The sequence below is a fragment of the Pyrgilauda ruficollis genome, unplaced genomic scaffold (assembly GCF_017590135.1).
Source record: "Pyrgilauda ruficollis isolate IOZ18807 unplaced genomic scaffold, ASM1759013v1 scaffold165, whole genome shotgun sequence".
Taxonomy (NCBI): Eukaryota; Metazoa; Chordata; class Aves; order Passeriformes; family Passeridae; genus Pyrgilauda; species Pyrgilauda ruficollis.
The window spans coordinates 2154744-2169594 of record NW_024515320.1 but is presented as its reverse complement, the minus strand read 5'-3'; the positions used below and the strand labels follow the sequence as shown (position 1 = coordinate 2169594).

At 53.9% G+C, this 14851-nt stretch overlaps 1 protein-coding gene across 3 annotated transcripts in view; it reads left to right on the top strand.

Annotated features, from left to right (window-relative positions):
- EPHB2 (EPH receptor B2) overlaps positions 1-14851 on the top strand; it is a 125092-nt gene that overhangs the window by 71416 nt on the left and 38825 nt on the right. For all 3 annotated transcript variants that reach the window (XM_041463450.1, XM_041463449.1, XM_041463451.1), the window contains exons 4-5: positions 10713-10868; positions 11212-11547. In XM_041463450.1, coding sequence (XP_041319384.1) covers positions 10713-10868; positions 11212-11547 — 492 coding nt within the window. The remainder of the gene's footprint in view (positions 1-10712; positions 10869-11211; positions 11548-14851) is intronic.

Here is a 14851-nt window from a genome sequence, read left to right as displayed (position 1 = left end):
TGAGCACCACAAGTGTGGCTGTTGGGACGTGAGGGAATCCGAGGTGGCAGGGCCAGATGGAGTTGTGGAGCAGAGCTGGAGTTGCAGGCTGGCACTGCAGTCCCTGAGCCATGGTGGTGACAGCACCGGGGGGCTCTGCTGTGGGGAAGGGACCTCTCTTCAACTGGGATTGCTTCAGCAAAGGGAAAAGTGAATTTTTTCCCAGTCTTCTCCTACAAAGAATTCCTGGACCTTGAGAAGTGGAAGCTCAGTTGGTTGTAGGCAGCTGGAGTGCCAGAAAAGCAGCTCAGTTCCCAGGGAGTGGCTGTGACCATCTCTGAGGATGCAGATCCCTGTGCTTCTGGTGCCTCCTTCCAGTACTTGACCTCCCTCCTGGTGAAAAACGTTCTTGTGTTAAGCTGGAATTTTCCACGTGCCAGCTAGAGTCCTGCCCACCTTCCTTACACCCTGCAAGGTCTCTCCTTTGCCTTCTCTTTTCCAGGCTCACATCCATCCTTAGCCTCTCCTTGCCCACCATGTGCTCCAGCAGCCTGGTGGCCTTCCCTGGAGTCCTTTCTTGTTCTGGGGAGCCCAAACTGGAACAGCTGTTCATTGCCAGTGCACTTGGGAGCTTTTTTTGGAGGAAGGTTGGTTCTCTTTGGATTTTGCCTTTCAAAGGTCTCCTTTGGGGCCTTTTGGGAAGCACAGGTGGACAGTGTGTGCCCTTCCCAGGCCATGCCTCGTCCCCACAGCTTTTTTACTCACTGCAGGCCAGGAAGGAGAGGTTCTGTGAGCTCCCCCACTGTCTTAACCCACCACAATGCCCATTTTTAATCACTCTTCTGCCAGTTCCACTCAGCACTGGGGGCTGACACAGAGCAGTGTTGTCATCTGGAAAGTGGCTGCTGGCATCAAACCAACTGACACTTTGAACTTGTCCCAACTGGGTGCTAAGGAGCATTAAAATGTGATGATTAAACATGCCCACTTCCATTCCAAGGGTTCCTGACCATCCCCAGCTCCACCTGGAAAAGCTGTTGTGCCCTGGGAAGGGCACCTAGAGGGGGTCTGCAGTGCACTGCTGCAGATGGGGAGTGTGGGGTGTGAGGGCTGCTGGTGCTGGGGGAAGCCAAGGCAGAGCAGTTTGGGAATAGTGCCATTGGCTGCACCCTGGACTGGGGCTGCTGGGTCAGGTGGGGATTCCTTCAGAGACCCCATCTCAGGCTCTGAAACTGCTCCTCCAACATCTGAGACAAGGGAGTGGAGATGAGACAGGTACAAACAGTGAGCAGCTCCAGATGCACTTGGAGTACCTGGAGGGGGGGGGCACAAATCCGTGCCAGGTCTGATCCTGGCTCTGCTCACACGTGGGAGAGTGCAGACACTGCCTGCTCCGTGCCTGCCCTGGTGCCCCCACTCTGGCTCTGGTCCTGGGGCTCTGTGCCTGTCCCCAGCAGCCCCACAGTGCTGGGGGTGTGACTCCAGATTGGCACCAGGACCAAGAGGGCTGGGGACACTTGAAGGGCTCTTGTCCAGGAAAAGCTCCCTTTTTGCTTTCCTGTTTCCTTTAGGATTAAAGTTGTTCTCCTTGGGCTGGAACCATGGAATGTTTGTCAAGTTTACGAGGGCTTTTAGAGAGGCTTTTAGAAAGAACATCCTATCCCTTCTTTTATAGGGCTGAGATAAGATTATCTTTGTTTTAACACCAATTAAAGCAGGAAGGGTTTATAGGATTAGGGGTTTTCCATCAGTGCAACTTTGATGTCACCACTTGCCTGCTTGGTTTGTTCCTTTCCCTGCGTTCAGTCCTTGGGAAGTGTTCCTGTGATGGTTAACATTGCCTCCCTCCCGAGGCACAGCTCTCCCAGGCAGAAGCTTTGGGAAACAATTAAACAAGACCAAACAAAGTAAAAAAATATGAAGGTCCTAAATTCTTCAGGGGACCTCTTGGAGAAAGCTGGCTCAGAATAGTCACTGTGTGAGTCTGCAGTGCTTCAGTGTTTACATCAAGAGAAAACGGATGTGCTGCTGGCCTGAACAGCATGTTTGAAATAAGAATATAAAATTGTAGACTCCCAGAATGGTTTGGGTTGGAAGGGACCTTAAAGCCCATCCCATTCCACCTCTACCATGGGCAGGGACACTTTCCACTGTCCCAGGCTGCTCAGAGCCCCATCCAGTCTGGCCTTGGACACTTCCAGGGATCCAGGGGCAGCCACAGCTGCTCTGGGCACCCTGTGCCAGGGCCTGCCCACCCTCACAGGGAAGAATTCCTCCCCAGTATCCCATCCATCCCTGCTCTCTGGCAGTGGAAGCCATTCCGTGTGTACTGTTCCTCCATCCCTTGTCCCAAGTCCCTCTCCAGCTCCCCTGGAGCCCCTTTAGGCACTTTAGCCCCTTTAGGAAGGGCCTCTGAGCTCTTCCTGGAGCCTTCTGTTTTCCAGGTGAACCCCCAGCTCTCCCAGCCTGGCTCTGCAGGGGCTCCAGCTCTCAGAGCTTCTTTTTGGCTTTCTCTGGACTCACCCCAGCAGCTGCATGTCCTTCCTGTGCTGGGACCCCAGAGATGAAAGCAGTGCCCCAGAGCTCCCCTGCTCCATGCAAGTCACCCCAGGGCTCCCAGGCCATGCTGTTGTCCAGCCCCTGGAGCTCTGGTTCCTTCTGTGTGTGCCAAGCTACCCAGACAAGGTTTGGAGGCTGACACTGTGCAGGCCCTGGCAGTGTCCTGCTCCCCCCATGCCTGGCACTGGGACTGCTCCTGGGCCAGCATCACCTGGGGTGGGGAATGTCCTGCTTCAGGAGAGCACTGAGCTGCTGAGCTTGGCCTCAGAGCAGCTGAATGCTGGGCTGCTCTTCAGGTGTCTGCACGAGCCAGGAGTTTGAAGGCATCTGCTGCCACCAGCACCGTGCTCCTGGGCTCTGAACTCACTCCCTGGTTTCAGCTTCCCACAGAGGCTTCTGAAGTGTGCAGTGAGCTGAGCTTCTGGGCTACAGCCACCCCTGGTCTACAGCAGCATGATGGACACACAGATCCATGCCTCCTTGGGATAGAACCAGAGAATCAGGAAATCATTAAGGCTGGAAAAGCTCTCTAGGATTGAATCCAGCCGTTAACCCACCACTAACCCGTGTCCCCAGCTGCCACACTCATGTGTTGTTTGAGCACTTCCAAGGATGGTGACTCCACCACTGCATTGGGCAGCCTGTGCCAATACCTGACCATACTTTCCATGACAAAATTTTCTTTAATATTCAGTCTAAACCTCCTCTGGCACAATTTGAAGCTGTTTCCTCTTGTTCTTTTGCTTGTTTCCTGGGAGAGGAGACTGACCCCAAACAGAGACCGGGAAGTCCTCTCCCCTTGTGTGTGGATGGCCCTGACAGGATAAATGCTGGATTATGGTCTTCTCCATCTGTACTCTGAGGATGTTGGCGACATCCCAGTCCCACATGCTCAGGCAGGGACAGAAAAATCTACATTACATTTCTCTTTAAGAGCTGTGACAGGCTGGGGAGGCTGAGGGGCAGGTAAGAAATTCCAGGCGTTTCTCTCTGACAGCGAATCCCATCAGCTCTGATGGATGTGCCCTCCCCCAGCAGGACGGGGGACTCGCAGGTGTGCTGCCCACAGGTGTGCTGGGCTCACCAGATGGCTGAACTTGGGAGCAGTGCTGGAAGGGAGGTGACCTTGTGAACCCTGGGAACCTGCAGGGGGAATTTGCTGGGAAGCCCCTGGTACAAAGCCTCTCCCAGGTGAGAGCTCAGCTCTGCTGCTGGAGCACAGCTCTGGGAGAGAGCTGCCAGGGCTGGGATGAGGCTGGTCCTGCCCAAGGCTGGGGATGCTCTCAGGAGAGCAGGGAACTGTACCTGCCTGGATTTGGTATGTCATGAGCACTATTGGTTTGTCCCGTGGTGTCCAAAGGCTGGATCTTTGATCCTTGGGTCTGTGGAGCTTTGGGCCCAGGCTGGCCTGGCCAGAGGTTGGGGTGTATTTGCCCCTTGCTAGACCTTCCAATGTGGCCAGTTTTGGGGAGCTCCCAGAGCAGGGCATCATTCTGCCCTGCCCTGTCCTCTCCAAAGGTCTGTGACACCCCAGCACTAAGGTCCTGTCACAGCCCCATGCTGCCCCAGCACTGCCCCTCTACCTGGGGACCAAGGCACACAGGAGATGATGCTGAGAGCAAGATGCGAGCTCCTAAACCACCGTGAGCTGTGGACAGGCAGGGCACACGTGGAAGTCCTTGGCAGGGCACTTTTGAGGGAGTTGTGCCTGAGGGAGCCTGGGATGGAGCTGGGAGCAGCCGAGGTGGCTGGTGGGGAGCACCATTGCAGGAGTGTGGGGTTTGGAGTGCTGGCACCTCCAGCTGTGAGGCCAGAGCAGCAGTGCCTGTGGGCAGGTGATGGGACAGCTGATCTCCTGGGGCTGCTGGTGAGGTGCAGGGTGTTGGCCCAGTCAGTGGGGACGTGTCTATAAGCCAGGAGGATGCTTTTGCAGCCTGTGCTGTCTTGCTTCCATTCCCATCCCATGGAGAATGATGAGGTTAAACAGGAACATTTGCATTGGGACCATTCCCTTTATTGGTAATTCGGTAATCCACATCATGGAGGTTCCCCTCCAGTTAATCTCATTTAACCCTGTTTTCCCTCCTGTGTTTCCCTCCCCTGCTCTCCAAATGCTGTCAGAGCTGTTGGCAGTGACAGCACCTGGCAATGGCATTAATTGCTTATCTGAGGATGAGGTAACAGTGCAGGCTGCTAATTAAATTTATCCCTAAGGAAACAGGAGACCCGTGTGGCCCCGGGAAGGGAGAGGGCAGAGAGCTGCACCCACAGGTCCCAGCTCCTCACTCTTTCCCAGCTAGCAGCCAGCTCCAGGAGCCAAAGGGCTCGGGTGTCACCACCTGCCTCCTCGAAGCCCGACTGACTCCTCTTCCCTGCAGCCTCTCCAACTGGGGACACCAGCGGGGAGTTGGAAGTGGATCCAAAGGCAGTGTTGCTGCTTTGGGTTGTCCAAAGGCCACCCTTTCACTAAGAGGACAAACCCCTCTGGGTGAGGGACAGGGGACAGGAACAAGCAGAGGAGGGACAAATTTGCAAGTGAGACAAAGTGATACCTGTTTGGCTGCAGAATTGAAAACAAGGGTCAAAGTGCAAGGGACAGAATGGAGCAGAATATGGGAAAAGTGACAATGTCATTTCAGCACCTGCCTCATCTTCCAAACAGGGTATGGTTGATGAAAGGAAAAAGGGAGAAATTCAGAGCTGGTTAGACATAATAGTTCTGCACAGAACATCATAAATGGCTTTAAACTGGGACAGAGTAGATTTAGATGGGATATGGGGAAGGAATTCTTCCCTGTGAGGGTGGGGAGGCCCTGGTACAGGGTGCCCATAGGAGCTGTGGCTGCCTCATCCCTGTCAGTGTCCAAGACAGGGCTTGGAGCAGCCTGGGATAGTGGAAGATAACTGAACCTGAGATGAGTTTTAAGGTCCCTTAGAACCAAAACCCTCCTGCCATTCCATGATTCCATTAAATGCTCCACACACCACGGACAGCAGAGAGCCAGAAGTGCTGGTCAGGGAGGGTCTGATGTCTCATGTCCAGTGTCCATTTGCACTGGGGGTGCCACCAGCATGAGCTCAAGGCAGCCATGGAATTCTGCTTGACCTACCCTAAAGATGGAACCTACCACCCCTCTCCCAGGTCAGCACCATCTTTGGGAGAAGTAGCTTTTCATAATGTCCTGTCTGAACTTGTGGTCCTTGTCCTGTGTGGCAGAGTCTGGCACTCTGAGAAGTGTTTGAGCCTATCTTCAGTAGGTGCAGTTAGATCCTGCCTTACCCCAGTATCCCCAGTTACCCCATCCAGCTCTCCCCACCTCTCCTATGCCCTGTGCCCCAGGCATGACCATCTTGGTGACTCTCCACTGGACTCTTCTGCTTCTCCATATCACCCCTGGATTGGGCAACCCTAGCCTAACCATGGCAGCATCCCCAGTGCCTGGCAAGGGAAAGGAAAACACCTCCCCCAGTGTCCTGGCCATGCTCCTCCTGGCTTGGCCCACGACATTGTTTTCCTTATTCTTCATAAGAACATGTCTGTAGGACTCATTTTATGTGGCGTCAGAGTGGGAGCAGCACTGTGGTGTGGGGTGATGAGGGTGCCAGTGGGAGCAGGGAGGGCTGTGGGGCTGGGACCCCAAGAGCATGGAGGAGGAATCCTAAAAGCATGGAGAAGGACCCCCAAACCCACAGAGGGGGGCAGGAGGCAGGATGTGGCCAAGGGGGCCAGCCCTGGGTGCTGCAGCAGCAGGGAAGCTGCAGAGCCAGCCCCCAGCCCTGGCCCCACAGGGAGAAAGGAGCCAGTGGGAGATAAGGCTGGGGATTTAAGGCTCCTGGCAGATCCTGACAGCCAGGGCTGCCTGGCTTCCATCAGCCTTTAAAAATGCCTCACTGGAGTTCAGGGATCCTTGCTGCCAGCAGAAACAGGGCCAGGCAGAGGGGGTGAGAAGAATCCTTCCTTCCTCAGAGCCCTCAGCATGGGCTGAAGGTGCCATTTTAGGAACTTCTATTGTAGGAGGCAGCTGCTTGCTCAGAGCTGTTTCCAGGAGGAGCCTGGGGAGGACTCTGAAGGCCAGGGCAGTTTGGGATGCAGGGGAGCCTGGTTGGAGCCTGCCCAGCTCGCACTGGATTAATTAAACATTTGGTTAGAGAGAGGCAGTGAGACACAAAGGAACAGGGAGCCCCTGCACGGCCCCTCCTGCACATTTGGCCAAAGGCTTTCCCTGAGCCATGGGATGCCTTTCCCTGCTGAGCTGCCCTGGGGCAGGAGGGCTGGAAGCTTGGTGCCAGCAGCAGAGGTGGCCTTGCCTCCCACATCCTGGTGTGATACTCTGCAGGGAGGGCAGGATGCTCCATGGGTCCATGACATTCCATTCCCTTCAGGATTTGGACACCATGATCCTTGTGGGTCTCCTCCAGCTCAGTTTATTCTGTGATTCCCAAAGCACATGCCTTCCGAGGCACGAGCACCTTTCCATGCCCCAGGAGTGAGTGAGTGAGTGGGAAACAAGGACCCCCTGTGCTGCTCAGCATTCCCAGCCGTGCTGGAGAGAGCCACAGCCAGTGCTGCAGGCTGCCTTCAGGGCTGTACCCCAGTGAGGCAGCCATCCATGGCTCTGTGCAGCAGCCAGGCCGTTAAAGGTCCCTCTGTCCCTGTGAGCCCCTGTGAGCATCCCGTCGGTGCTGGGCATGGGGGAAACTGCTGCAGTGATGGGGCCACTGGCACCGAAATCGCCCTCCAGGGATGAGGAATGCTTGGATAAAGTAGAAATTTCTGTGCTTTCACTATTTAACTTCCATCTTTGCAAGCAGTAATTTCTAGGGATGTTCTTGCTGCAAGCCTAAGGAAAAACAGCAATGCCCCGAAGCTGCTGTCACCTCCCAGGGCAGAAAACTGGGTGTCCTCATGTCTGTGTCAGGCTGGATATCAGGGAAAGGTTCTTCCCCCAGAGGGTGCTGGCACTGCCCAGGCTCCCCAGGGAATGGGCACGGCCCTGAGGCTGCCAGAGCTCCAGGAGCATTTGGACAGTGCTCCAGGGATGCCCAGGGTGGGATTGTTGGGATGTCTGTGCAGGGCCAGGAGTGGGACTGATGATCCTTCTGGATCCCTTCCAGCTCAGGATATTCCATGATTTTGTGATGCTTCCAGCACATGGTGAGAACATTCCCATTGTTCAGGCAGGAGGGGTTTTAGCCCCTGTGTGAAGATTTCACTTTTGATTTGCTGTTTATTGTGGAAACGAGAAATTGGGTGAATTCCTAAAGAAAATCTGTTTTCTCACCCAGGGGAAGACCTGGAGGGAGCAGAACAGTTTTGAAGACAATGTAAACAGTTTTGTAGACAATTTTACTTCTGGAGGTTGTCATTACTGAAGAAAAATAAATCAATAGAAAAAAGGACTTTGCATCAAATTTCAGTGACTTTCCTGTCTTTCCACATGATTTCAGAACATTTAACTTTGGAGAAGTTCTGATTTTTCCACGATTATTTTATCCCATGCAGAACCTGCTGGGGAGGAAGGGACTTGCCAAAACTCCTGGCTCACGCAAAGAGTTTTGGTGGCTCACGCAAAGAGTTTCACTGTCCCAGCTTGGTATTTTTGAGGAACAACCACTGAGCCTCAGTTTTTATCCCTCTCCAGACATTAACCTGTGCCAGGGCCAATGTGGGGAATGTTTTTATCCCTTGGAGTAGTCAATACACTCCACAACCTGGGCATTTTTTGGATGTCTCTCTGTCTTGATGCAGAAGAAGCATTACAGGAAAGTATCTATTTTTAAAATAAACCTCAGGAAGGTGAAAGAGGCCCCTGTCTGAAACCATCCTTGCTGGAATGACTCTGCATTTTGCCTGGGCTGTCAGATGAGAGCAATTTTATCTCTTGGTCTTTTGTGTGTCTCAAATATTGGTATTAGTGCAGGAAGCCTGTTATCATATCCCCATTGCTTCTGGGGAATGCAGAACTGCCCAGCCATCACCTCTCCCAACAGCTTAACACCCTCTGAGATGGGCTGGTCCCAAGGGAAGTGGGTCAGGAACAGAATCGAACAGGTGAGGGATCGATGGAAAGATCCAGGGACATGAGGAGGATCCTGGTTTTCAACAGCTCCTTTGACCATAAGAGGAAGGAGGGATGGTGCAAGCAGGAAGGCTGATGGGATTTCTCTGAAGAGCTTTTTTCATTAGAAACTCAGGCTAATTCTGGAGGAAAGGAGATGAAAACTGAAGAAAATAAAACAACCTTATTTTTTCCCTTTTTTCCCAAATAAGAACTAACTACTTCTTAGCAATTGCTCTTGCTCACAGCAACCCCAGTGAATGTTTTTCCCAGGCTATTTTCTGATCTGCCTCATTCCTGGGAGCCTTGGCAGGCGACTGAAGGAGAAGTCTGTTAAACTTGTTTCAGCACAGGAACCACCTGCCTTCCCCCAGGCTCTTCAGGCTGTGTAAGAATTAACAGCAACAGAAAGTCACAACAGTAGTAACCACAGAGGAACGGTGTGAGCTGAGCTTTTCCTTGGGCACTGGTGATCCCTGGGCTTGGACGGGACTTTCTGGTGTTGAAAGTTTTTATCTGTGAGTGCTAAACCTGTTAGTGCTGGATTACAGTGTGGTCCAGTCTTCACCACTGTCTGCTGTAGGCACCACACACCCCTGTGTGCCCCTCACCCGCCCTGTGGGGCTGGACACACGTGGGGTTGAGTGGCTGCTGCTTACGGAGCATCTTCTTCACCTGTGAGGGGCTCAGAGCCTGGAGGAAGAGCCCAGCCCACTGTCACTGCTCAGCAGAACCAACAATTGATTTGTGATATTGAGTCATAAAATCATTAAGGTTGGGAATGTCCCCTAGGATCATCAACCCAGCACTGCCATGTCCCCAAGTGCCACATCTACAAAGTCATGAAGACAAAACTCTGTGGAGAGTTGCAAAAGGACCCTATGAGACAGTGTGACCAGGGAATGAGAAGGCAATTGGAATTCACAAGACTTGAGGTGATACAAATGGGAGAAAACCATCCCAGGTTCATGCAATGGTGGAATCACAGAATGGTTTGGGTTTGGAGGTGCCTTAAAGACCATCTGCCATGGGCAAGGGCAACTTCCAGTAGATCACACACACCTGCACAGAGATGAGCTAGGAGCTGGCCTGATGTCCCTCACAACTCAGATCTTGAGGCTTTCACAGTCAGTGGTTAAAAAATCATGTGGGCATTGCTGAAAAAAGAAGAGAATGAAAAAGTGAATATTGTGATGCAGTGTGGAGCATGACAGATTTGGACAACTCTAGAGGTCATGGACAAGGCAGTTGGTGGTTGAGTGTCCATTGGCAATGGAAATGTGGGGTGGCATCAAGAATGGCAGCTTGGCTTCGAAGCAGAGAGCAGCAGTTTCTTCTGCAGCGTGTGGTTACAGCACAGGGCTCTTTATGGGTAAAACAGGTGCAGGACATTTTCAGGGAATAACAAACTGAGTGGGCAACAGAGTGGGAGAAACACCCACGTGGGGCATTGAGTGCAAGGAGCTGCATCTCAGACGGGAGTGGGGAACTGTTGTGGGCAACACGTGCACCTGGTTCACACCCTGCTCCTTGGGTGGTCATGGAATCATGGAATATCCTGACTTGGAAGAGGCCCATAGGGATCAAATCCAACCCTTGACCCTGCACAGACACCCCAACAATCCCCCCTGTGTGTCCCTGGAGTGGTGTCTAAATGCTCCTGGAGCTCTGGCAGCCTCAGGGCTGTGCCCATTCCCTGGGGAGCCTGGGCAGTGCCAGAACCCTCTGGGGGAAGAACCTTTCCCTGATATCCAGCCTAAAGTCCCCATGAGAGTAGCTGCTGGGGGAAAGATTGTGGTGTCCACGGTCTGACCTGGTACAGCCACTGACATCTTATGTGGCAGCGGCTGAAAATTCTCTCTGCACTCCTACAATCCCTGTTCTGCACTCGTGGTTGGGGAACAGGGACAGAGGTGTCTACACAGGGACCCATCTCTGCAGGTGCCTCCTCAGGGCCTTCCAACCAGCTGCTCCTTTTCTATGGTGTTCACCTTCAGTTGTCAGGATTTCCTTTGGACGCTGCAGAGCCCAAGGATGGTTTGGGCAGCAGTGCTGGGCTCCAGGCATCCCCCCAGCCCCCTTCTTACTGCTCACCACTGCTCTCTTCTCTTCCAGGCTGTCCCTCAGGAACATTCAAGGCCAGCCAAGGAGATGAAGGGTGTGTCCACTGCCCCATCAACAGCCGGACAACCTCGGAAGGGGCCACAAATTGTGTGTGCCGAAATGGATATTACCGGGCAGACGCCGACCCCGTGGACATGCCGTGCACCAGTACGTGGGTCTGGGCAGCTGGGAGGGGACCACGTGGTGTGGAAAGGAGATGATCCTCAGTTGAAGCACCCAGGGATGCTTGACAAAGGTGTCTGTCCCAGTGGGGTTTTGGGGGACACTACACAAACTAACTGGTAAATTTTGCCAGGACTGTCACACAGTCAAATTAACCTGGGGTAAGAGGACTGGTTTCATTCCCACTCTTTGCTTTGGATGTCCAGCTTGCTGCACACATCCTGACAGCTAGAAAAGCATCCAGCTCGGCTCATGCAGAGTCCTGCCCGGGGATGGGGAGGAGGAGAGGTGCAGCTGTCTCACACCTTCCTGTCTGTTCCCTTTCCAGCCATCCCGTCCGCGCCCCAGGCCGTGATCTCCAGCGTGAACGAGACGTCGCTGATGCTGGAGTGGAGCCCTCCGCGGGACTCGGGGGGCCGAGAGGACCTGGTGTACAACATCATCTGCAAGAGCTGCGGGGCGGGCCGCGGGGCCTGCACGCGCTGCGGGGACAACGTGCAGTTCGCCCCGCGCCAGCTGGGCCTCACCGAGCCCCGCATCTACATCAGCGACCTGCTGGCACACACCCAGTACACCTTCGAGATCCAGGCTGTCAACGGCGTCACCGACCAGAGCCCCTTCTCCCCGCAGTTCGCCTCCGTGAACATCACCACCAACCAGGCCGGTAAGGCCCAGAGCCCCTCCCTCAGAGCCCCACACCGGGCTGCCGTGGGTGCGGTGGTGCCCGGTGAAGGCTGACCTAGAGCAGAGACTAGACAGAGCTAAAGAATAAAGTAGGGATTTATTAAGAGGCCTCAGTTAGATCCACCTTGGGCAGCACAGTCCAAAATGGCCACAAAAATGGATGACAGGTCATGAGTTCTCACGCTTTTGTAAGTTTTGGTCCATTTGCATATTGGAGTTAATTGTCCAATTATAGCTTTAGCCCATGAAGTCCCATACTTCTTGTTTTCTCTTATTAGTCCATGTTGTTTATGCTTTTGGACCTGAGATCTGGATCAGCTGTCCTTGGGCCCCCAGCTAGACAAGGAATTGTTTTATCTACCTATTCTGTGAAGAGAGCTCACCATCCCCTGATATGAAGCCTAGACTTACACACTAAAGCAGAATAGAATCTGAAAAATAGAAAAGCTAAACCTGAGGCTTATCAGGGGTGGGCAGCATCTCCGGGCAGTGCTCAGCCCCTGTGGGCTGGAAGGGGACAAGAGGTGGGGTGAGGTGTTGCTTATTCCATAATGTTGGTTGTGAGGAGTGCCTGGCAATTTCTGAGTGAATCCCAAGCCCTGAGTGTCAAAATATCCCTTATTTCAGTGAAAAGCTGGAGCGTGCCCCAAGGCAGAGCTGCCTCCCCATCATGGCAGCAGAACAGCTGGTGGCACTGTCCCCCGTGTCACAGCATCACTCTCCTACACTGGGTGTGGCTGGCCCTGAGGCTGTTGTCTCGAAGCATCATTGCAGGCACCGTCAGAGTTGTGCAGGCACACTCCTGGTTCCTGGGGAGGGAAGATGAGGTGGCTCCAGCATTTTGATGGGAGCTGCAGTACCTGTTTGGATTGTAGAGAGAGCCAGGACAGACTGAGAAAGGAAAGGAGAGCTGCACAGGAGAGGGGCTGGGAGATGAGTATTTGGGCTAACGGTCTGGGAATCTGCTCCCGTTGCTGTGCCGTTGCAGAGTCACTTGGTGAAGCAGCTGAAGCACAGAGCTGGAAGGGTTTCAGTCGGGGTCTCCAGCTCTGTGCAGGGTGGCTTTGCTGGGGGGAGGGATGGTCAGAGTGGTTGGTAGTGCTGCTCCCAGGAGGGTCCCCAGCAGCCTCTTGGCAGCTATGCTGGTGGCAGGAGCCCCACTGAGCTGCTGGCAGGGGCTGCCTTCCCAGCCCAGCTGGAAGCCATCTGGAGCTGGGCACAGGCCGGGGCTGGGCCTTGGCTTAATGGGACTGAGGTGGAAGGATGCCAGTGAGGAACAGCCCTGCTTGGGAGCAGGAGAGATTCTGGTCCCTCTGAAGCTGCTCTGGTCACTACCTGACCCCCAGGGCTAAATTTGGCAGCCATGGGTGAATCACCTGGTGGCCATGGTGTGTCCTAGCTGCCAGGGATGGTGGGTGTGGTAAAAGAGCAGTAGGGCAGGTGGGCATCACTTGGACATCACTTCCAGAGCATGAGGACAGAGGGAACCTGCAGAAATGCCTGGGGGAATTATTATGGCGCCCTTTGATCTGGAGTTAGCTCGGGAGAGGGGCCAGGGTGTTTTTGGAGCCCTGAAGGCAGGTCTGACACAGGCTGAGCCATGGTTTGGCTCCAAGCAGGGACAGGTCTGCCCCAAGGAGGAGAGAGGAATGGATCTGAATGACCAGCTTCCTTTACCTGATGGAAATGGGGTGGCTGTAATGCTGCCTGGAGCTGGGAAGGGGCTCTGCACCCTCCCACCTTGGTTCTGTACTATGGATTAATCATTTGATGCTCATATTTCATACTTGCATTTCTCTGCTGTGCTTGAACCTTCATATATCACCCATGGCTGCTCCCACCTGAGCAAAACCAGCGAGCTGAGTCGAAGGCAAATCCTTTTCAGTCCCCTGCATCCTCCTCCTTGTGTTTTCCTGGTTTGACACTCCTTTATTATCGGGGATCACACTTCTCAGCCTGTGTGATGTCTCTCTTAATGTATCTATTCATTAGCACTAAACACTAACTGTCTGCTTGCTAATTCCTCTGTAATTAGAGGCTCTGGATTCTTCTGCTTGCACTCGCACCAGCACCGCCTGGCAGCCTTGATGTAGATCATTAGCAGTTGGTAACAGAAGCTGCAGACACAAAGGCAGAGCTGGGACAGGAGAATGGGGTGTGTTGGGGGAGAGGAGAGGGAGCAGAGGGAGGAAGAGCCTCCCTCTGCCTTGGCTCTGGATGGAGGAGCCAGCTGGGGCTCCACTGTTGAATGTGTGAAGGGGTTGTGCTCCTGCCACAGCTGGACAAAGCAAAGTGCCCACCACCCTTCGGGGTCCTGCAGCCCTGCAGGAAGCAGGGAAAATCCTCCTGGTTCCCCAAGGAGCACAGGGTGAGTGCTGTGGACCCTCTGTGCTGCAGGACTGAGAGATGAACCATCACCAGCAGCATCCAAAACCTTCAGGTGTCACCAGTTCTTCAGCACCCACATTTTATAAGGGCGTGGAGTGCCAGGACAAGGGGGGATGGCTCCCCATTGCCAGAGGGCAGGGTTAGATGGAATACTGGGAGGGAATTCTTCCCTGGGAGGATGAGGAGGCCCTGGCACAGGTTACCCAGAGAAGCTGTGGCTGCCCCATCCCTGGAAGTGCCCAAAACCAGGTTGGATGTGGCTTGGAGCACCCTGGGATAGTAGAAGCTTTCCCAGTCCATGGCAAGGCGTGATGAGCTTTTATATCCCTTGCAATCCAAACCATTCTGGGATCCCAGGAAAAATCTCCTATGAGAGTAAGAAAACAACCCCTCTAGAGCAGCCAGAGGGAAGGAAGGTCCTGAGTGTGGCCAGGTGAGTGGCACATGGTTTGGTGACCATCATCCCGTGGCCTTGACCCCTTCCGGCAAACTGAGTCCCCATAAACATGACCCACCTGCCTTCCTGGGCAATACCTTCTGTCACCTCTGAGCCCAGGCTGGGTTTTCTCTCTGCTCTTCTCAGCAGGCTCTCCTTGACCTCCAGCTCCACACTGTGCATCTCCAGCTCACCTGCGCTGCTGCTTGTCACACCCTGCAGCTGAGCAGTACCTCATCCCCCAAGCTCAGCATCCCTTCAGGGGTGAAATTCAGGACTCTACATGTGCCACAGTCTTGTCTGCAGGGACTGTGGCAGAGCCTGGGTGCCACCAAAAGTCTTTTCCCAGCCATTCCTCAACAAATGATCTGTGCCAAGAGGGTGGCTGAGAGCTGTGCCAGCATCCCAAGGGGTCAAGGAGCTGAGCCTGGCCCAGGGCTCTGGATAACAACACTTGACT